We start from the raw sequence: 23,880 nt of genomic DNA, 5'->3' as shown, positions 1-23,880 counted from the left end.
TTCTCTGCCATAACTATTCTCATGCCACTTGAGTTATCTGTCCACATGTCTGATTCCCTTTCTGGGCTTTTAGCTCCTTGAGCACACCACTCTTGTTTTTCTAATCTCCACAGTTCCAGTGTGCTGCAGAGTGACAGGTGATGGGTGTCAGTGAAAGTTTGTTGAAGCGATGTTTAAAGATACAACTCTCAGTCTCTTTTCTTCAGAAGTCCTTACTTTCCTGACCTCCTATGGCAGGTGCAAACTACCACTTCCTGGGAAATTAATCATGTTGCTCTGGGAATCTCCCTTGTATTACTGCTATTTAAATCCTGTAGTGTTATTGAATGTTTTCTCTATGTTCTCAACTAGATTTTGAACTCCTTGGAGGTAAGAGGAAGATTTTTAATTTTGGGTGTCCTCAGAGTACCCCCAATACTGCTTTGTACATATTATCTTCTTGATAATGTTAGTTCGTGAATTGTTAAAACACTTCAAAAAGCAGCAAACAAGAGCTCCTTCCAAAGTACATATTACAGGGCAATTGCCTTTTCACTCTCCATTTCTTCAAAAACTGGGTACGTTGTGTGATTACAGGGACTTCAGAAAAGTCCTTTTATTTCTCAAAGGAATCACAGGAAACTCACAGTGCAAATGGATTTTAGTTGCTTTTTTCTTATAGAAAGATAAAATCCAGTGACTGTGGATATCCTCTTCATTTTGGGGCCTCACTTTCCTTATCTGTAAACTTGGTGTAATAATATAGTTTCCTGATAGGGGTTGTGATGAAGGGTAAATGGGATAATGTATGCAAAGCACGTAATGGCACCTGGAACGTGGTGATTCATCAGTGAAGGATAGCTGTTATTATGAACGTTCACTATGGGCGTGATCATTTGGAGGAGTTCCATAGAAAAGAGGCACTTGGAGCTTATTCAGTTGGTTTATCCGTTCTTTTTACAAATAATAAAAAACACTTATACAGTGCTTCCTATGTTTAAATACTATTCTCTGGGTGCTTTACATATATCAACTCATTTAAACCTTTAAACAATCCTGTTAAGTACATTCATTCCATTATTAACTCCATTTCAGAGTCATTAAAGCACAATAGTCCAGTCACACAGCTAATAAGTGGCAGAGCTGGAATTTGAACGCATATTCTTTGGTAACAGAGCCCATGCATTTAATCGTTATAAAATAGAGGGCTTCTTAAGGAAGCATCGATTCAACATCTAATCTGTGCTGGGTACTGAGGTTAGAGAGATGAGGAAGTACTATCCCTGCTTTAATGGCTTTCACAGCAAGAGTAGGAGACAGGCAGGCAGATACGCAATTACTGATTGATATCATAGGGGCTGTAAGTAGGGGGATCTGATGTTCCAGTTGGCCTGGGATAGTTCCAGTTGACACCTGTCACCCAGCATAATTATTAGTAGTGTTTTCTTTTACATTCAACAGTGTGTTGTTTGGGATCATAAATTACATGGCCCCTGTTAGCTCTATTAAAGGGATATGAGAGGTGATCTGGGATCTCCAAATGGGGAGACCTGAGTGTTCGGGACAGAGCTTCCTCTGACTGAGTCTCATAGGATGAGAAGTTTTCCAGGTAGGAGAGGGACACTGAAGCAAAAGGAAAGGGCACAGGAGGGTGAGAGTCCTGGATATGTTCGGGAAAGGGCCAGCAGATTGGGGCTGCCGTGTTGGAGTGCTGACACTCAAACACATTAGAGTCGCCTGGAGAGCTCTTGAAACTCCCCTTGCCCAGGCTGCACCAATTAAATAGAATCTCTGGAGCTGATTTTTAAAGCTCTCCAGGTGATTACAATGTGATTTGAGAACCTTGGTGGTGGAAAGCCCTTGAGAGACAGGTAAGAAGTGATGGGTGAGTGGGAATGGGGAAACCAGGCAAGGACCAATTCATGGAGTAATGTGGTCATAACCAAAGGTGCTGCTACATTCCCTGAATGTCCAGTCTTTCTGCAGAGCCTTAGTCTGGTTGGGGCAGGTGTGGTGAGCTCCCTTTCTTTTCTGTTAGGGCAGCAACATGAGTCTATAACAGGCTGCAGTTAGTAGCTTGTACGCTCTATTTAGAACCCTCTAAAAGTGAGCGTTATGGTCTTCATACAGCTTGCAGAAATTCTCTCCACGGCCCAGAAAACCTTTCAGTGATACTAAGGGTACCAAGGATGATTAGACATGTGAGGCAGACCGCGTTTCTGTATCATAAGGGTGGGCATGAAAACACCTTCGAACAATTCTTTCTGTGAAAACACAAGCCCTAAAGTACATTATGTATGAAAAATGTTCTCCATAGATTCCTGTGAAGGAAATTGAAGGTTAATTAGCTTGTCCTGTCTCTTGATTATTTACCAGTCTAACTAATTGTTAAGAAGGTGGAACCTGCTAATTAGCAAGACTGATTTAAGGTAGAAAGTGAAATTACAAGGGTTAATAGTAATGGCCACACTGTCCTTTGCAGAAGGACCGTCTGCTCTGGAGCTACTTTAAGGGGAGTATCCAGCTCCCCCGCAGGGAAGATATTAACACCTGCCCTTCAGGATGGCAACTGGGATGAGGAGGAGATAAATTCACTCTACCGAACAAGCAGATTTTACTGAGCTACGGGAAAGGGACCCTTGCCCAGGGCTCTGTGCCTCAGCTGCCTCTTCTTCAGCTCTCCTCTGGCCCCGCCTCTCTTTCTCTACAGTGCCGTGTGTCCTCAGAACCACCTGATGTCTTCACGCCCACCTGGAGCCTGCCTCCCCCACTTCTGGACAAATCTTTGGATATTCAGGACACTGGAATTTCCAGCCTAAGTAGTCCTGAGCCTGCTTCCAAGGCCCACATGGGTCTCTTTCCGAGGAGTTTTCTCTTGGGGGAGGCACAACCAAGCTGTTGGTGGGCCCACGAGTGGGCTTGAAATGTGGCCTTGGGGGGGCTGTTTGTGCGGGTGGGGCTAGAGACGGAGTTTGGATGTGAGGATTGGAGTGCCCACATGCATGCAAGTTGCCACCCAGTGGAGGACAGAGCCAGGGTGGGGAGTAAAGGAGGAAGAGCTGGCTCTTCCCAAGCTCCGTGTCCTGGTACAGAACCCCATGTGTTCCAAGAGTTATGAATTTGAATCTAGCCTTCCAGGTCATTATTAAGGTACTTTTGTTTAGGTAACAGGATAGAAACTATTTTATTTAAATTTTGTTAACTGTTTTATAAGTTTTAAATATTTAGGTATATGGGTTTCCATTTGGACTCTTGCCCTGGGCCCTTAAAAAGTTAAGGGTAAGCTTGGAGCTGGATCACGTAAATGATACATAGAGAAACATGGGTCACCTGAGAGGTGGGTGACAGACAGGATAGCTGTTTGTTTTAATTAGCTAAAGCTCATTTGCCCAATATTCTGCAGAGTATCAAATTAAACTCATCCAATTATTATCCCAGCACCGGGTGCAGGTAAAAAAAAGTGCCATGTCAAAATCTGTGACTAGGTCGGACCCTGGCATTGCAGAAGCAGGAGGAGGGGACCATGTTTGTATCTTAGCACTTTCTAGTGAATCCATTCACGGGTGGAATCAATAGAAATTGAGTACTTCCCCCCGTGTCAGGTATTGTATTCACCACTTTGCTTTTGTTATCTTTTTTATTCCATGCCAAGCAGGTATTATCATTCCATTTTAGAGATGTAGAAACCTTTGTCTGAGAGATGAAACAACTTGCCTAATATCCTGTAACAAATACCAGGATTTACTTGTTGGTCCCCAACCAAGACTCAGCTTCTTGAGGTCATGCTTTTTTTTAACGCTGATTCCCTACCATCAGAGTGGGAGATGTCTTTTGAGGCAAAATTATCCTAAGATGTTGTTTCGCTTTTTCAAGATTACTTTTTTTTTTCCTTTTTCCCATTTCACCCCCCACTCAGCTGTCTCCCTTCCTCCTCCCCCTCCCCTGCCTTTTGAGTAAATCACCCTAATTATTAACTTTGTAAATGAAGCTCTAAATAAACCATTTAAGTTTATTCCTATTAGATGGAACAACAGATTAGAAATCCAGTGCCACCTGGGGTGGGAACGTGGGAACGTGTTAGATTTCCATGCTAATGCTCATGCATGTTTTATGCCTTAGATTAGCAGCTAATGTGGTCATTGATCATCTCATGTCATATGAGCTACAAACCTGCTGCTTTGAGCTAATTCTTTTAAAAACTTGTTTCCAAATCAGTATTCAAAGTCCAGACGAAGGTTTCTGGTTTGGAAACGAGGTCATATTTGCTTTTGGTAGGAGTCAAAAACATTTCTCTAACTATTTATGCTCTTTGTAGATAATAAACAGGGTGTAATATATCATTGGAGCAAGTTAGGTTTGAGAAATTGCCAAAGGAAAAATACTTCCTGAAATGTAGTCCTACAAATCCTTTTTGTACCCCATGTAGTTTCTTTCTGTGCTATGTATAAGTCAAAAATATGTTAGAAGTTTTCATTTGAAAGCCTATTCAATTTGTATTTAAATTACCTAAGCATTTACCCCATTAAGTAGGAAACTGAGGGCATTTTTATTTCAAGTTATATTGCTCTGCCATTACTGAGGTCTAGCTCAAATTCTGGTCTGTTCACTTAATTACTGTGTGACCTTAAAGAAATCCTTATCATCTCTGAGTCTCAGTTTCTTTATGGGAAATGTGAGACTCATGGTAGCACTTACCTCACTGGGTGGTTGTAGGATTGACCAAGGCAATGAATGGAAAGTATTTAGTTATATGTCTGGCACTTAGTAGATACTCATATAAACATTTGTGATTATTTGATTGCTCTTCCATGTAGAAAGTCATCTTGGCTAAAATATGATGAACAAAAATTTCACTGATGAAGTGGGGCAGTGGTTGCTCACCTCTTTTTTTTCTTTTTTTCTGAGCAGATGTAGAAACCAGCCACAACTCAGTCCTATGCACTGGAAAACCGGTGGTGGGTTGACAAGAAATTATGTTTACACTTCAAGAAGGACACTTCAATGTCTTCAGAATCTGAGCTGGACCTCCAGCTAACTCAGGGGTAGAGGACGGAACAGAGGACCCCAAACAAACCCAAACTCTGATGGAACCATCTCAACACTGAGCAGGGACACCACCCCTTCAGCCTAGAAAGAGGGTAAGTTCAAACTGTGCTTTACACAGTTGGTCATGGAGAGGTACGGTTCATTGCTCTGCTACAACCATTAGGGGAAGAAGCTAAAAGTTGGCTGATGCCAACTCCCTTTCTTGCCTTTTGACCTCCCCTTCTCTCTATGCATACATCTCTGTAAACCTTGAAATTAATGCATCCCTACGAAAAATGGGCAGGGATAGCAGTTGTTGTGTTTTTTATTTTTCCATTTCTGGGGAATTTCTCCAGGAGCACCCATGGGGAGCCAGGGCTGCTCTGATGCTGGCCGAGTGCAGGCAAGGCAATCTGAGCTCTGGGTTTGGCGTTCGGCTCTCTCTCTTGCAGCTGCATCACAAGAGCCTGGGGAGCATTAGGCAGCAGTGTGAGGCTCTGGATGATTCTCTGGCTGCCAATAACCTCATGCATTTGAGGCTGAACGATAGAAGTTTCGGTGATTAGGGAATATTTGATTCAACAGTAAAGTCCCTGAAGTATAGTGGAACCAGCCATGACTAGTGACAGGAGTGGGTGGTCTGGGTGAGACAATTCTTTCTGAAAGTGTTTGCTAGGCAAAGTTTCCTATATAATCTTGTTTTTATTTATTTGTTTGATGGTTGAGGGGACTGGGATGGAGCTGTGCCACCAAATCTACAAAAGTATTGCAGAATTCACTTATTTAGATTTGCTCTTTCCCTTTGTGAAACTTTGCAATGCTCTTTAAATTATAAGAGAGTGTTTCAAAGACAATTACAGGATAGTTTCCTCGCAGGAAACCTGAGGTTTTCTTGATCCATTTTATTTCTATATGCAGAAAGAGTGACTTTAAACATACGAATATGTGTATATATTTTTGAGTTAGGCTCTTCTCTTTTACGTAGAGACCAGATGTATAATTTCATAATTCGTTGAAGACAACTTTGTTTAGATATGTTATCCTCCCCATTGAATGTATAATTAGGATCTTTGTTAATAAATCAAAACAGCTTTCCTATTTAGAAATTCTACCCAACCTTTTAGCACAATGCTGAGAACATGATACATACTTAGCCCACTGATGAATGAACAAGGTTGGATTCAATAAAGAAAAATGTAAGGTATGAAACTTGAGAAAGAAGAAATATTCAGAGACTCAAGATGGTAATGGGCTTCCCAGGTCACAGAGTTGAAGAAAATGCTCTAGAAATGTTAGGTGGCAAAAATAAATCAGAATAAAACTGTGGTTGTAATTGTTGTTAGAAAAATATGGAGGCTAGAAATTGCCTCCTGTATTAAAAGATGGACCAACAGTCTGGTGGATGTCCTAGAGTCTAGACTCTGGAGACAGATTGTTGGTTATGGGTCCTGAGAATGCTCTTTCCATCTATGGGGTCCTGGGCAAGTAGCTTAGTTTCCTCTTCTGTAAAATAGCCGTAGTAATAATATCTGCCTTAGAGGATTTTTGGGAGGATTAAAAGAAGTCACTCACATAAAAGGGACTGGACCATAATAAACATTTAATAACTGGGACCATTATTAGATCCATTATTTGGGAGCATAATTAACCTTTCAGTAAGGTCATCTTTTTTTTTTTTTTTTTAAACTTTGGATTTATTTATTTATTTATTTATGGCTGTGTTGGGTCTTCGTTCCTGTGCGAGGGCTTTCTCTAGTTGCGGCAAGTGGGGGCCACTCTTCATCGCGGTGCGCGGGCCTCTCACTATCGCGGCCTCTCTTGTTGCGGAGCACAGGCTCCAGACGTGCAGGCTCAGTGGTTGTGGCTCACGGGCCTAGTCGCTCTGCGGCATGTGGGATCCTCCCAGATCAGGGCTCGAACCCGTGTCCCCTGCATTGGCAGGCAGATTCTCAACCACTGCACCACCAGGGAAGCCCCAGTAAGGTCATCTTGATGAGACTTGTATATTCTTCTGGGGTTACTGATTTTTGAAATCTGATTTCTTTACAGATGCCAAAGACAGAGAATAGGCTAGGGTGATAGACTCTATAGTGGCCTAATAGGGTGTTGGATCTCCTATAGATCTCGAAATCCTGTACTGGCACTGTTGCTCTTTCTCATTTCCCTTACGAAGCTGTTCCTCGCTGGAGTGACTTTCCTGGGCCCAGCTGCTGCTTTAGGGGCATAGCCAGTGAGATTGGTCCCGCTTCTTCCCTTTCTATCAAGCCCTGAAAATGATAAAGGTTGCATGCTTATGAAATCTGAGGATAACACTGCTCTGAGAGGGAGAGCTAATTCCTGGGTAACCAAGCAAGGATTCAGAGCTTACAGCTAAACTATACTGAAAGATACAATTTGCTAAAGCTAAATACATAGTCTGTCATTTACATAAAGATAAAATAATAAATTATTCAAGCATGAGCTGGAGAACAGTGATTCCATAATCTAGAGAACTTTCTTGATTTCAAGGTCAAGATGAGACAGTAAAATGCCTTGGGGCCTGGTATGTTCCGTACTACAGTTGACTATTGCCATCCATGAAGGAGTTGGCCTGAACTTCCTGGGTTCCTAGATCTAAAATGACAGTCACTGATGTAGGAAGACCAAGCAGCTAGCTAGGCTGACTCATTAGGGAAGTAGCTTACTACTAAAGTGCATGTGCTGTAATTTGAGCCACACATTGTATCTTCATGATCTCATTTAATTGAAGCAGCCTATAAAATACATATCATATCCTCATTATAGTATGCATGTCATGGACCTGCTGGTTTGCTTTCGAAAAGTCAGAAGAATCAACATTCAATCAGAAGTGCTAAGTCCTCTGGTCTACCATTCAGGACAAGGAAGGGTAGAGTCACAGGAAAATCTCTCAAGGTCAGCTCATAACTGATGCCCCCACTTAAATGGTTGTTGACAAACAATTGTATTGAGGGGAGAGCAATCGGAATATTTTCTACAGATTATGTCATATGAAAAATAGTTGAAGGAACTAGGAAGTATTTCGTTTAGATAAAAAGGAGGTTTAAAGGAAATATGATGGCCTTTTTCATATACTTCCATGTCTGTCATGGAAAGAGGCATTTGGCTTATGTATTCTGTGCTCCTCCAAGGAATTGAGCCAGGACAAAGAGGTATAAGTATCAGTTATACAGATTCAATATAAGGAAGGACTTCTTAAACTGGAGATGTCCAAAATACTATGGGTGGCCTAGAGGGAATATGAGGGTCCCTTCTTCAGAATTGCTTAAGCAGTTACTGAAAGACTGTGCCTAACCTCAGAGACTGAAAGGCTGTCAAGTGTAAAGGATGAGCACAGGAAATCTGACACTAGAGAGTCCGGATGCTCTACCTGGCTCTGTCTGACACTAGCTGGGAGATTGTGGGGAAGTTACTCTCTGACTCTCAGTACCTACCTCATAAATCCTTATGGATGTTCATAGATGTAAAGTGATATATAGTAACAACACAGATAATGTTAGTTATTTCTTATGATTATGATCTGGGAATGCTGTAGAGAGATTTCTGTAAAGAACAGAAGGTTTGTTAGAGCTCTTTCCCACTTGAAGACAATTATTGATAATAATACAATAAAACTCTGTTAATTTTATGGATGCACCATTGAGCCTGTGAAACACCATATATACTTAGGGTCAACATGACAGATTTTACTTCATCACTGTAAATACAACCCAAGTACAAATGGAGACATACAGGTAAAAGAAGAGAGATGAGCATACATTTTATAAGGCTGATACGCTGATAGCTGTTCTGAAGAGACTGGCTTAAATGTTAATTCTGGCAATTTCTATTGCCTATTCCATCTATGAATTATAGTGTACATAAACAGCATAAGGTGTTTTGTGTTAATTCTGGAGAACGGTTTTTTAAATTTCATGTGAGTAAACCAGGCATATTGTTAACAATATAATTTGGGCTAAATTGAGCTCTTAGTAAATTGTGAATGGTTTATTATTATTCACTGGAATGCATTTACTCTGCTAATGCAATATTGCAGCTTTTTAATTATATGTTAATAGTTTAACAGCCAAAGTTAAGTGCTATTAATAAAATGGTATAACTAAAAGATCACATTTGTAGCATTCTATGGCTTTCTTCATATTTTATTAGTAAAGTTGAAAAATGAGATGTGACAAAAAAGAATAAAAAGCAAAAGCAATTACTGCACTCAATATAAATGATGGAAAACTTGGGTTGTGTGCTTTCAGCTAAAGCAAAGCAAGATGTAATACAGTGCCTGGTCCATTGCTCTACAACGACCGAATGAATGGCGGTTGATCAAGAAACAATTCTACTGACAGTTTCATCCCCTTAAATTAGAATTCTTGTTCAAGCTGTGTCTATACAGGTAAAACGAAGCAGAGAATTGTTATTTGTTTGGCAAATTAAGGAAGAAGAGAAAGAATATGAATAACACATTCCCTCCCTCCATTTTCTCCTGTAGTGGAAGATCTATATTCAGTAGTTAGATGTTTTCTACTCTTTTTCCACTTTATTTTGTCTATGAAAAAGAGGATGGTGTGATCATCATATGTAATGGAGAACGAATGTGACAGTTTTCAAATTTTTCCTCTCATGAGCTGGGTGTTCTTGAGTAATAAGTATATCCGTATTAAATAAATAACTGGGGTAAATCTAGAATCCTGTACTTATATTTAAAAACATAGTGATGTAATTACAGAGAGGAGATGGACTTCACGGCAATAAATTTAGAATGTTAGGGGATTTCCCCAAACTCAATTCAATGTCAGTCAAGGATGTGATTACAACTCCAGGAACATGAACATTCTCCTGCTGCCCTGGAACCCAGAGGAAGGACCATGAGTCCTGCTCTACTTAGAACTTGTTAATACGGCTGGGAGTATTGGGTCATATAGTGGAAAATGCAGTTTATGAAAGATGGAGACCAATGGAGATGGTTGAGCAGAACGGAGAGAAAACTCAAGCTATGTCAGATGAGTAATTATGAGGGAAACCTGATAATGGGGAGACAACCAGGGGACAATGATAACGATGCTTAAATATTTTAAGGGCTATAATGAGAAAGATGGAATAGATTCATTTTGTATCAAGGGTAGCCAATGAGAAAGGCATATGTGTGAAAACCATAAAAAGATTATAATAGGAAAATGCATTATTAGTATATTATGATGTACTACCTTTCTAGTGCCAATTCCACTATTTAGGGTTCTTTTATCAAAACCATTTCAGCACTTGAAAAGGATTCTATGGAAGGTTTTAAATCCTAAATTGAGTGATTGACAAGATTATCTTGTGATTCTGTGAGTCTACAAGTTAAATAATCAAATTTTTATTGCTCTGCCATAATCATGATATAATAGTTGTTAAATAGTTGGAATTTCCTAACTGAAAAATTCTATAAATATAGAGGTCATTATTTTCATAAGGAGTTCAATGAAAGAAAGAAAAACAGAGCTGTGAACTATTTTTAAGTAGTAATAGGTTTTAACTAAAATATGTGAGGATCGTATTATAAAAATAGAAATGCATTTACTAATTAAAATTCTAAGGAGCTGTTTTCATGAGGGTTTTCTGCCCTTTTCCACCACACATCCCTCAGAAGGTCACATTATCACTGATAAAAGCACCGTCTAAAATAGTGAACTTTGTGCCATTAAAATTAACATTGATTTGTATAATTTTGGAGAGAAAAAGGGAGGTAAGTAGAGGATCATGAAAGTCATGCAAAATTTTTCATCAAAATAATTACAAATATATATTTATTTATATATATATACATACACAATGATGTGAATGTCATCACTGGATAGTGAATATGAAAAATTAGTCAGGTAACAGCAGCTGGTATGAATTTCTACCATATAAACCAGTGGTAGAATTTAATGCCATGCTTGTGGTTGTTATTGTGTTTTCCTCTAGAATTGCTTCCCTTCTTGCATTCGTGCTTATATAAAATGGGTTTCAGTGCACTGAGTGTGCTTTAATATCATATAAGCCCTGTATGTAAAATATTTTCTCAGTGAGAATTTGACTTAAATTTTCTTTCTATCGTCTTCAAACCACTGACCTGAGAGACTAAGGATTTACTTAAAATTGTTGCAGTAAACAGAAAGCTTTCAGTCTTCATTGAATGGTCATTTATTGGAGCTGTTCTGGCCTCTCTTGTGTAGCCTAGCCTCTGTTTCTCTGCTCCCATATCTATCAGAGTTTGCATGTCTAATTGGACATTCTATTAAAATGAAAATCTTAATATGGACAAGTCCAAAGAAAATGTAGGTTTTAAGAACTTTTTGATGTGAGGTATATGTAGATATGACTTCAAGAGACTACTGTCTAGTCTATGGTAGTATGACAATTAAATCCATAAAAATCAGCTGATCCCTAAGTAACGTTTTATTTTTAATTTTTTCCAAAAATTCAGGGCAATGTATTTATTATCTTGAGCAAGACTTCTACGTAACATTAATCACACACCTTGCCTTTCTTGTTATTGTTGTTCTATGATAATGTTGTCAAAGTTTTAAAAGAAAAATTATTGGATGATAATATTAAATTAACATAATTTAAATAACTATAAATTTCATAATAAAGAGTTCTTATCTATATATTACATACATCATATAGCCATATTTAGAAATTATTTAATTTTAGGCATTCATACATATTTTTAAATGGCTCAATTGAGAAAAAATCCAAAGACGTAAAGAGGCATCTGAAAAGAGAATTGCTGCCATACGTTTTAAGAAAACTATAATGTAAACGTAAAGTTCACTGCATTAGAGATAAATTTAATTAAAAATATGAAACTCGCATGTATTCGTGTAATACTGAGGCTTGACTTTCATGGAATTTTATTTTTTCGGATTTTGTTTATTTGTTTTCCCTTATTTGCAATCAGAAAAGAAGTTTGATTTTTTTCTCTTTTCAATCAACTTGTTAAAGGTTTATCAATTCTTAAAAAATCTTTAAAATATTATCTTTTGATTTTGTTGATTATTGTACTGATATTTCCTGTTCATTTATTTTTGCCCTTAATCTTCTTTTTTGTACTTTCTTTAGGTGTGATATTTTCTTAGGTTATGTTTCAGGCTCTCTTTTTTTCTACTCTACAGATTTTAAAGCCATACATTTTCCTCTAAGCACTCTTTAGCTGCATTCCCCCAAATATTGATCTGTCCAATCTTCATGGCTATTCAGTTCAAACTACTTTCTAATTTCCATTGTTATTTATTCTTTCACCCATTATATAGAGAAGTATTGGCTAAGTTTCAGGGAACTAGGGTTTTCTAGTCATCTTTTTGTTAGTCTAGCTAATTTCACTGTGATCAGAGAATATATTCTGAGTAATTTCAACCATTTGAACATTGTTGAGGCTTTCTTTAAGGCTGCTATGTGGTTAATTTTGGTAAATATTCCATGGGAACTTGAGTGGGATGTGAATTCTACTGTTGTTGTGTGCAAAGTCTTCTCTCTGCTTATACGTACCATTTGGGTCCATGTGTTAATCGTGTGACTTTTTAAACAGCTTTATTGAGGTATAATTGACATATGACAATGTAAAGTGTACATATTTAAAGTGTACAATTTCATAAGTTTTTATATATTTATACATTCACGAAACCATCACCATAGCTCTTTTTCCTGCTTCTCCCTTCCCTCCTCTTGTTCCCAGGCAGCCACTGATCTGCATTCTTTCACTACAGATTATTTGAATTTTCTAGAATTTTATAGAAATGGAATCATACAGTATATGCTCATTTTCATCTACCTTCTTTCAGTCAGTATAATAATAATTCTGCTGTTCATTCAGATTGTTTTGTATATCGATAATTTTTTTATTGCTGAGTAGTACTCCATGGAATAGTTATACCCAATTTATCTGTTCACCTGTCTTTTGCATGTTTTGTTTACTTCTCTTAACACCTGTTGAGAGAAATTTTTTTTGTTGTTTTTTTTGTTTTTTTTTTAGAGTGCGTACTGCAATAAACATTTAGTATTACTAAACAGCTTTGCTTTGAGGGAGGATTTTTGAGTGTATAATGAGATTAACATTTTTTTTAAATTAATTAATTTATTTATTTTTGGCTGTGTTGGGTCTTCGTTTCTGTGCAAGGGCTTTCTCTAGTTGCAGCAAGCGGGGGCCACTCTTCATCGCGGTGCACGGGACTCTCACTATCATGGCCTCTCTTGTTGCGGAGCACAGGCTCCAGACGCGCAGGCTCAGCAGCTGTGGCTCACGGGCCCAGTTGCTCCGCGGCATGTGGGATCTTCCCAGACCAGGGCTCGAACCCGTGTCCCCTGCATTGGCAGGCAGAGACTCTCAACCACCACGCCACCAGGGAAGCCCGAGAGAAATGTTTTAAGGTCTGCTAATATGATGTGGATTTATCTATTTGTTTATTCTTTATACTTTGACAATTTAAAAAATATATTTACAACTGTTATTGGGTGCATGTGTATTTAGGACTATGCTATTTTTCTTGTGATTGACCCACTTATCCTTTTTAAAAAATACTTTAAAAATCTCCAGTAATGTTTCTTGCCTTCAGATATACTTTGTCTAACATTGGTGTTGTTATATTAGCTTTATTTTGGTTAATATTTCCATGGCCCATTTTTTTCTATACTTTTACTCTCAGCCTTTCTGTGTACTAATATTTAAGTGTGTTTCTATTATGGAGACTGTTTTTTAAATCCAATATGACAATCTTAGTTTTATTTTAAGTATATAATCTTTTTTGTTTAATGTAATTACCAGTATCGTTTTTAAGTGGTTACCCTAGAGATTACTGAAAGTATTTATGACTTGTTATGGTTCAATGCATATTATTTCTTCTCAATGCCCTGATAGTACTGGAAACTTACCACCCTCTAGCTCCATTTATCCTTCTACTTTTTAAATGTATTTTAATTCAACCTACCTTTTAAATGTAAACATTGGTACTATTATATGTTGAATATTAATTTATATTTATATACATATTTAAATTTTTCATTCTCTTAATTCCTTTCATTTCCATGTTTCCATTTGGGATCATTTTTCTTCTAGCTGAAAAACTCCTTTTAGTACTTCTTGTATGTCAGATCTACCAGTGATGAATTCTCTGTTTCTTTTTTCTTTGATAATGTATTTGTTTCATTATAAATTTTGAAAAGTTATTTTGCTAGGCATAAAATTCTATATTGACAGTAATTTCCTATTTTGCACTGTAGAGATGTTGATTTTGCTGTCTTTTGTATTATACCATTTCCTTTGAGAAGTAAGTTGCCAGATTTATTGTTGCTCCTTTCAAGGTAACAAAGGTCTGGCTGTCTTAAAGATTTTCTGTTTGTTTTGGGTTTTAGTAGTTTGACTGTGATGTGCCTAGATGGCATTTTTAAAAATTCTGCTTAAGCTCTACTGAATTTCTTGAATCTGTGGGTTGGAGTCTTTTTATCAATTTTGGAAAAATCTGGGCTGTTATTTGTTCATATATCACTTTATTCCTATGTTCTCTCTCTCCTCTCCTTCTAGGATTCCAGTGATATCGTTTATATTTTCTGAATTTTTCTTTCTTTTCTGTCTAAGCTTGACTTACACATTTTGTATTAACCTTTCAGTTCATACTTCTTGTCTTCTGTTTCTCTCAGTATGCTATTAGACACATTCCTTGAATTCTTAATTTCTGTTATTGTATTTTTCAGTTCTGGAGTGTCCATTTGAGTATTTTAAAAAATTACTTCTCTTTTGAAATTCTTTATTTTTTTAAATAAATTTATTTATTTATTTATTTATTTATGGCTGCGTTGGGTCTTCGTTGCTGAACGCGGGCTTTCTCTAGTTGCGGCAAGCAGTGGCTTCTCTTGTTGCGGAGCACGGGCTCTAGGCGCGTGGGCTTCAGTAGTTGTGGCTCACGGGATCAGTAGTTGTGGCTCGCGGGCTCTAGAGTGCAGGCTCAGTAGTTGTGGTGCACAGGCTTATTCTGCGGCATGTAGGATATTCCCTGACCAGGACTTGAACCCGTGTCCCCTGCATTGGCAGGCGGATTCATAACCACTGCATCACCAGGGAAGTCCCTTGAAATTCTTTGTCCTTTAATTTATTCTACTTATCTTTTTGACTATTTCTTGAACAAATTAATCATAACCATTCTGAAGTCCTTTCCTGTTACCTTCTCTACCAGGATTATCTGTGGGTTGGCTTCTGCTGTTTGTTTTTATTTCCTTTTTGTTATTGATTGTATGTTCCTGTCTCTTCACATGCCCAGTAATTTTTTATTGCATATTGGGTACTTTAAAATCTGCAGATAAAATCTGCAGAGGCTCCAGATGATACTCTTTCTCACCAGGGATGATTTGTCTTTTCTTCTGCTAGGCAGGGGAGTAGGGAGGGAGCCAGTCATCACCTTAATCTAATCAGATACTGAGCTATGTTGAAACAGAAATTTCTGTTTTCCTTCTCAGGGATTTTCAGCTTAGTTCTTTAGTCTCAAGTTATGTGTAGTTTCATAATTTGACAAATGTCTTAAAGGGGAGACTGGAAGTGTGTTTGAGACACCTGAAGTCTCCAATTTTGCCACGCTAGACCTGTGCAGTCACCAAATCTCTACTGGTTTCTTGGTCCTTCTGCAGTGGCCGTGGCCAGGGCAAAATCTGAATTCCAAACCCCTAGATTATGCCTAGAATTGGTAAATGGTCCCAAGAAAAAAGCAGCTTCACATATTCAGCTCACCTCTGAAGGTTTAAATCCTTAGAATTTACCTTTCCAATCTCAGAAATTTTGGCCTTAGAAATGTTATTTCCCCTATTCTTTCTTGTTTTCACATTTCGTGGTTTAATACCATAATTCTTGTTCTTTACCTGCCTTTTCTAGTTGTCCTCATTGGAGCATTTGTCTGTGGAAAATTACTTCATCATATTCAAAAGCAGAAATTTGTATCCCTGTTTCAAAATAGGAAGATAGGGACATATTTACCCCTCTGCACCAAATATGCAAGATTATAAAATTGAGTCCAGATTTTTGCTTATGTCAGGCTAAACCTAGACATAAATATAACCTTGGCTGTGCTACTTTTAGCATTATTCTTTTTACCTTTTTCCTTTCATACTCTTTTTCTGGCTGTCCCATAAAATTCTACTTCCAGGACTTAAAATATATATGTATATTTTTTGCCGGAGTTTCCCATTGTTTGTCTTTATAGATGTACTAGGCTTCTTCTGCCTTGAATCCCTTCCCATGTTTATTCTTTCAGGATCCTCCTAAGGAATTGGTTAATTAGATGAATAAATTAATTGCAATCAAAGAGTTAGTGACTTACAGACTTGTATTAAAATGACATTTTTATTTTAATGGGATTTACCCTTAGCAAATATGGGGCTTTCTCACATTACAGTAGAAACAATGAGTGAGATATATTGGGAAGTGTATTCCTTCTAACCGTTCATGTATTGTAAATATTAGAAAGTTTACATTCTTTTATTCACTGACCTGTTTATTCATCCAGCAAGTGTTTATTAAGCCTCCACTATTTACAAGTCATTTTGAAAGCCACTACAGAAAGTAGAGATGAGTAAAACAGATCCTTTCTGTTAAGAATATTGCAGTCTAATAAAAGAGATAAAACAAATCACAACTAATAATAGTACATAAGCACCAGAGAAGGAGAAAGAAAATAAAGTAGTGTGGGTACATAGAGAAAGAGATCTTTTATCAATCAATCAGATTAGAGATTCCTTCAGGAAGTAGCTTTTCAGTGGGTTTTGAAAGTTGGATGTGATTTCTAATGCAGATGTGTATGGAGGTTTGGAAGGGCATTCCAGACAGAGAACATTATGAACAAATATAGGGAATTCGAGAAGTACAGGGAGAAGTTCTGTCACAGGGTATTGCTTATTTTGAGGAAAGACAGGAAGATCAGTGACTTTATTTATTTATTTATTTATTTATTTATTTTTGGCTGTGTTGGGTCTTCGTTTCTGTGCGAGGGCTTTCTCTAGTTGCGGCAAGCGGGGGCCGCTCTTCATCGCGGTGCACGGGCCTCTCACTATCGCGGCCTCTCTTGTTGCGGAGCACAGGCTCCAGACGCGCAGGCTCAGTAGTTGTGGCACACGGGCTTAGTTGCTCCGCGGCATGTGGGATCCTCCCAGACCAGGGCTCGAACCCGTGTCCCCCGCATTGGCAGGCAGACTCTCAACCACTGCGCCACCAGGGAAGCCCCAGATCAGTGACTTTTAAGTGGCTTCCTCTGGAGTATTGAAGATTGAATCCTTGGTTATCTGTAATAATTAGCTTAACGTGGACTGCTGTTGAATATCAACAGGCACGATTCTACTAACTGAGGATACATCAGAACTTGACATTTCCAAGCTCACTGCATAGTGAGATTCTATTCAGGTATTTCATTTACTACAAAGTTAAGAGAGAAAAGTACTAACAGAAGTGTGAACAAAGTGTTATTCCACCAAAGAGGCCATTTTGCCCATGGTGATTTTCTTCTATTTCCAAAGCATAGAAATCATCCTTAAAAATTTCCAGTGTTATGCAAGTATTTGTAGCATCTGTCTCATTTTTTCAATGCTTCCAACCAAAATTAATCATTTAGATGAATATGTTCATTTCATATATATCAACTTTTATCAATTTGTCCATTATTTATTTACCCTTTCCCTCCTTCCCTTGACTCCTTCTTCCTTTCCACCCTCTTTTCCTTTCTTCCACTAATATTTACAGAGTGAACCTATATGACAGATACTGTAATGGAGGCTGAGGATGTAGCCATGTATGAGCCGCAGTCCCTGGTTTCTGGTAACATCATCCTAGACAAAGCTAATGGGTGCCTTGTACTCAAGAAAGAAGTAAATACACATGGACAAACATTCATTCTCCCCAAGTAACAGAAGCTTGATAACAAGGCCTGTGTAGCATGTACATACTTTCTCTGAATGTGGACTTCTGGAAGGGCTTCCTAAAGTATCTATTAAACCCTCTCTCTGTCTTTAGATCAGCTTATTCCTGTAACTGCCAACAACAAGGAAAATGTTAAAGGACAAAACCCTCAAACCTCTTACCTGGAGTGCAAGGCTTATTCCATAGTACAACCATCTCACATCCACTTACAGCTCAGGTATAATGAAAATCCAGGCTTTTTCACTGAAGCTTTATTTTTAATAGCCACAACTGGACACAACCCAAATATCTATCGTAGATGAATGGAAGAACAAATTGTGATGTAGTCATACAATGGAGTACTACTCAGCAATAAAAGGAACAAACAGTATGTACACACAACAACATGGATGATTCTTAAAATAATTATGCTGAGTGAAAGAGGCTACATAAATAAGAATATATACTGTGTGACCTCATTTATATAAAACTCTAGACAATGCAAACTTACCTATGTGACAGAGACCAGATCAGTGGTTGCCAGGGAAGGAGGCGTGTGGGGAGGGTTGGGAGGGAAAGATTACAAAGGGGTATCACACGAGAAAACCTTAAGGGGTTATGGATATATTCACTCTTTCAGGTGTGGTGATGTTTTCATTAATGTATACATATGTCAAAACTTATCAAATGATGTACTTTAATTATGTGCAGTTTATTGAATGCCAGCTATATCTCACTAAAAGTTGCTCTTGTGTTAAAACAAACACAGGCTTCTCTTGTAATTGTTTAATCTCTGTTTCCCCTAATAGACTAAGTGACATGATGAAAGTGATCAGGGCTTTCTCGTTCAATATCTCTGCCAGTGACTGATCTAAGGTGGGCTTTCAGTAGATACATGTTAGATGAATATAGAAGTAGTTAAGATATCCTGCTGTTGAACTATGTACTATTTTGGCCTTGCTCTGATTCACACATTAAAATGCTGATCAGGTTGTAGTGTTAGCCATTCATCATATTATTTCCCTTGTTGTAAAGCCAACTATAATATAAATGTCCTTGAAGAATGTTTTTATTTTTAAAGGCAACTCCATTCCCGACCTAAAATAAGCCCAAACTCAGCTACCAATTTTAATAGGAATTTATGTTAGAAGTGAAAGCCATGAAAGGTTAGTAAACATCAAGAGACAGGGAAACATCTTGCTTGTAATATTTGGAGATAAGTTAGCTGCTAACGGCATCCCACAGTGTGTAATCCCATCTGGATAGGTGAATTAATGTCATGATGAAATGACTAGCTTCTGCTTTGCCAAATGTTTATAACACAAATGATGTCCATCACAACAGTGGGGAGATTTATTTAACTCTCCTCGGTCTATGATGATAGTCTCGGAACAGTGATGTGAAGAACTCAGTAAAGAGTCTCTGTGCATCCCTTTCAATTGCTTCCACTGTCATTATTTTTAAATTCTGATTTTTTCTTTTAAGGCTTAGAGGTTGTTAGTTATTTAGACATCCCCTGTACAAAAATTTCACCTATGAGCCATTGGAAAAATTCTGAGGGAGTTAAACCTGGAGTCTGTCTTGGAAACTGGTCTATCATTTTCTTCCCAGTATTCTCAGTAGCAGCACAGTCACGCATTAAAATGGTTAAAACACACATTACGACAATCCCATAAATAGTTTTCTATATACATGTAAACACAGAGGCGGAACTGCCTCAAAAGTCGCAGCTCTTCCTCTTTCACGTGTTTCATATCCTCCATCCTGATTCATTTCCCTGACTCCCTCTGCCTGCCAGCTTCCCTCACCTTAAAATAATTGTTGGAGCAGCTGCAAATGTTCTTCATGACAATTGCTTTTGTGGTTTACTCAAAATTCTGACAAGTTTTAGGTCTGGAAAAATAAAAAGCCTAAGATCTCTAGGGATATCACTGTGCAAGACCCTATTTAATCTTCCTGTACTATCCTCCCTCAGTCCTTTCAGGAGTTGTGAAAGATGCCCCCTGCTGTTTTCTCCCTTCTGACAGGTGCTATCTTGAAGCTCTGTTCTTTTATTTCATTTGGTGCCCATTAACGTCTCAAATTTTTTTTTTTTTTTGAACAATGGTTTCATGAGCAGTGATGGGGGGCCTCTGTGTTTTTTGTTTTGTTTTGTTTTGTTTTAAATTTATCCATTTTTATTTATTTGTGGCTGTGTTGGGTCTTCGTTTCTGTGCGAGGGCTTTCTCTAGTTATGGCAAGTGGGGGCCACTCTTCATCGCGGTGCGCGGGCCTCTCACTATCGCGGCCTCTCGTTGTGGAGCACAGGCTCCAGATGTGCAGGCTCAGTAGTTGTGGCTCACGGGCCCAGTTGCTCCGCGGCATGTGGAATCTTCCCAGACCAGGGCTCGAACCCGTGTCCCCTGCATTGGCAGGCAGATTCTCAACCACTGCGCCACCAGGGAAGCCCTCAAATTTTTCTTTGGCTGTATTCACCAAGAATAATAGATACTCCCTCAGCTTGCAGGGTATAATCTGTCCTCTTGCAATCATGTTCTAAGGTACTTGAGGATTTTTTTTTTTTAAATATGTGGTCACTAGTACTGACCCATCTTTGGTTGATAGCAGGAAACAGAGAAAATTAAGAAGGGATAGTCGGTCCTGGATGTGGATGAATTTAGATTCACACAAACATAGAAGGATTCCTAATTCGTAGAGTTTGCCAATGTGGTCTTATAACATCTTGACAAGAAATAATTGCATTGTCTAACTTTTAAAAGTCACCACTTTTCCATAGGCAAATTAGTGAAGAAAAACGTTTTTTATAATTTGATGAAAAGTCTACAAATATGCATAGATGTCAGATATTTGACATTAATATAAAGGTAAAATAAATGGGTCCAAACAAGTCAAACGTGTATTTCCTCATTTGCATGATAATAAAAATTCCTTGTATTTTTCAAATTGTTTATATTGGTTCCTTATGAGGGTTTTACAAATCTTTTAGAATATTTCGGTTAACTCTTATAAAAACATAATTGACAGTAGGTATAGTTGCCCTAAAAAAGCTGGAAGAAATAATATCTACAATTTGTTCTAAGTGCTTACATATTTCATTTTATTACCAAAAAAACAAAACAAAACAAAACAAAAAACCTATTGAGTTTGTACTTTGATGATTCTCATTTTACAGATGAGAAAATGGGAAAACTGAAGCTTGGAAAATATATAACGTTTTTCCAAGGATTCATGTCCAATAACTGAAAAACTAGGCTGAACTCGGGTGTGTAAGCACCAAGGCCTGTATCCACCCATTTTAGCCACAATGCCCCGTTGATATGCTGTATTTCCCTTAGGATTCTGCAGAAGGAGGAAGTAGTGGGTTTCCTCTCCATTTTGGATGCTTGCCATGAAGCAAGCCATGAAATGTTAGAACTGGTTTAATTGTGAATTTAAGTATGGAATTGGAGTGGGAGAGATGTGGTGAATTATTTTTGCATTTTGAAGTTTAACTATGAACAACAGTAACTTGGGCATCTTTGGAAAAATCTTACTCGGCATCATGTTGGAAGATAATGATTCACTAGGCCTTAGGGCCCAGAGGGTGAGGGGCGATTTTAAAACTTCCCCAGGTAATTCTCCTGCTCACTCAACTTTGGGAGAAATCGGATTTGATGTCTTTTATGGGACCACTTAAACCTGTGATTTTATTTGTGAGACTCGAAGGATTCTAGGGGTTGGTCTCATCTCCCTAATCTGCACTAACCACTATTTCCCAACCTCAGAAAAGCATTCCTTTGTCATATGGTAATTTCTCTTATTCAGATACAGAAATTGTTGGGAGGGTCATACTTTAAGCCCGATCAATCATGTATAATTTGGAGAAGTAGTGTGGTGTCTGAAAGCTAACACTAAGTTAAAAGTGAAAGCTTTTCTTTCCCCACCACAAAATGACCTTATTTTATTCATCCTTTTATATCCAGTACTTCTCACACAACCTGAAGAACAGGTTTTCAGTATTGTTTTTCTGTGAAATTGGCATATTTAAACCTACTGTCGTCAACATTCATTCAACAAACTTTTTTTTTGGCAGCTATCTTGTATGTAGCACCAGGCATCGCACCAGGTGTTGAGGATAACTTAGTGAGCAAACTAGATTCAGCTCTTGCTCTGACAGTGTGCATTATCCAATGACGCTAACAGACCAATCAAATAATCTAGGAATATAGACTTACAGTGAATTTCCCTGTCAAGTGTTGGACTTGTGTAAGAGACTGCTAGTTGTCCTGTAACGTTTGTTTTCCTTATATTCCACAGTAATAGAATTTTGTAGCTGTCCATATACTACTCTTTTTTTATTGAAGTATAGTTGATTTCTAATATTGTGTTAGTTTCAGGTGTACAGTAAAGTGACTTAGTGGTACATACGTATATATCTATTTTTCTAGATTCTTTTCCCTTATAGGTTATTACAAAATATTGAGTATAGTTCCCTGTGCTTTACAGAAGGTCCTTGTTAGTTATCTATTTTATATATAGTAGTGTGTATATGTTAATCCCAAACCCCTAATTTATCCCTCTCTCCCTTCTTTCCACTTTTGTAACTGTAAGTTCTTTTTCTATGTCTGTGGGTCTATTTCTGTTTTGTATATAAGTTCATTTATATCATTAAAACTTTTTTTTAGATTCCACATATAAGTGATATCATCTGATATTTGTCTTTGTCTGGCTTACTTCACTTAGTATGATAATCTCTAGGTCCATCCATGTTGCTACAAATGGCATTATTTCAATCTTTTTTATGGCTGAGTAATATTCCATTGTATCCATATATTATTCTTAATGAAGAAGGCATTTACCAACTTTGTTTTTCAGTGAAGGAGGCCATGTAACTAAGTTCTGATCAATAGGATAAATGTGAAAATACCATGGGGCACTTTCCAGCAACCTTCCCTAGGAGCACCTGGTGGGTATACTTTGTCCCTTGTTTTTGTCCCTTCCTCTGTTTCTGCTGATTGGAATGTGGGTGTTGGTCAGAGCTGCATCTTGGATCGTGAGAATGAGGAAAACTTCCTCGGGATAGTGGAGCAAAAGACTGCAGGGGGCCTGAGCCCTTGAAATTTTGGGGAACGGAGCAACTATATGGTCTCTGGGTTGCCTTCATTAGGAATTTCACAGGGTATTCTGAGAACAACTTGAGGGGAAAATGGAGATCAGATCTAGTCTGGGAGTCAAGGAAATCTTCCCCAGAAGAAGTCTCATTTCAGCATATGTTTAAAGGTTAGCTGGGTGATGTGTTGAAGACAAGGTGAAGCAGAGAGGATGAAGGGGTAATGGAGGATTTCAATCTAGAGAAACAAGGTTACTGAGAGGAAATAATGCATGTGAAAACGATTTGCAAAGCAACACTGCTCTAACCATAAGACGTTCTTATTATGAAACCCGTGCTTCTCAGCACGTGCTTCAAGGCCTGCGGGAGTTAACTACCTGCCCGCCTCTCACCACTTTCATCTCTCATTACTCCCTGCCATGGATTTCAGACCAGGTTCATCAATTTCTAGTTGCCTTCTAGCATCCTTCTCTGCCAACTCATGCCATTTTCAGACCCTTTAAACTCTGGCTCCTTCATGGAGAATTTTCTTAATAACTCTGCCCCCACACCCCCGAGCTCTGATAACAAGGGTCCTTCCACTCAATTTCCATTTGTACTCATTCTTAGGATGAATAATTTCCCACTATTTCTCTTACTGCATTTCCCCTGTGAGTTACCGAAGAACAAGGAACGATGCCCTGTATTTTCTTTTATACCTGGGAATGCCTAACTCAAACCTCTGTTCCAATACATTTTGGTGACTGAATGGCTGAAGTCTAGGTTGCAAGTCCCTTCCAGCTCTGTCTTGCCCCTAGATGTGGCCTGTTCTGTGATGAGATTCTTTGAGGACCAGTCAAATGTAATCATTTCTCATCTTGAAAGCTCCAATGTTAAGAGTGGC

The 23,880-nt window shown here is 38.2% G+C and overlaps 1 protein-coding gene and 1 long non-coding RNA gene across 4 annotated transcripts in view; both read left to right on the top strand.

Moving 5' to 3' along the window:
* Positions 1-13,095, top strand: part of LOC309664770 (uncharacterized protein) — a 274,503-nt gene extending 261,408 nt beyond the window's left edge. For all 3 annotated transcript variants that reach the window (XM_082470544.1, XM_082470542.1, XM_082470543.1), the window contains one exon: positions 4,888-13,095. In XM_082470544.1, coding sequence (XP_082326670.1) covers positions 4,888-4,943 — 56 coding nt within the window. In that variant the 3' untranslated portion in view covers positions 4,944-13,095. The remainder of the gene's footprint in view (positions 1-4,887) is intronic.
* Positions 13,096-16,946: 3,851 nt separating this feature from the next.
* LOC309664782 lies at positions 16,947-22,944 on the top strand. Its single transcript, XR_014266041.1, has 2 exons — positions 16,947-19,983; positions 20,355-22,944. It is a non-coding gene; the product is annotated as an uncharacterized lncRNA (long non-coding RNA).
* Positions 22,945-23,880: the final 936 nt, after the last annotated feature.

This window comes from Balaenoptera physalus, assembly GCF_965194825.1.
Source record: "Balaenoptera physalus genome assembly, chromosome: 7".
Classification (NCBI taxonomy): domain Eukaryota; kingdom Metazoa; phylum Chordata; class Mammalia; order Artiodactyla; family Balaenopteridae; genus Balaenoptera; species Balaenoptera physalus.
The sequence above is the reverse complement of the archived record's forward strand: the minus strand, read 5'-3'. Positions and strand labels throughout refer to the sequence as shown.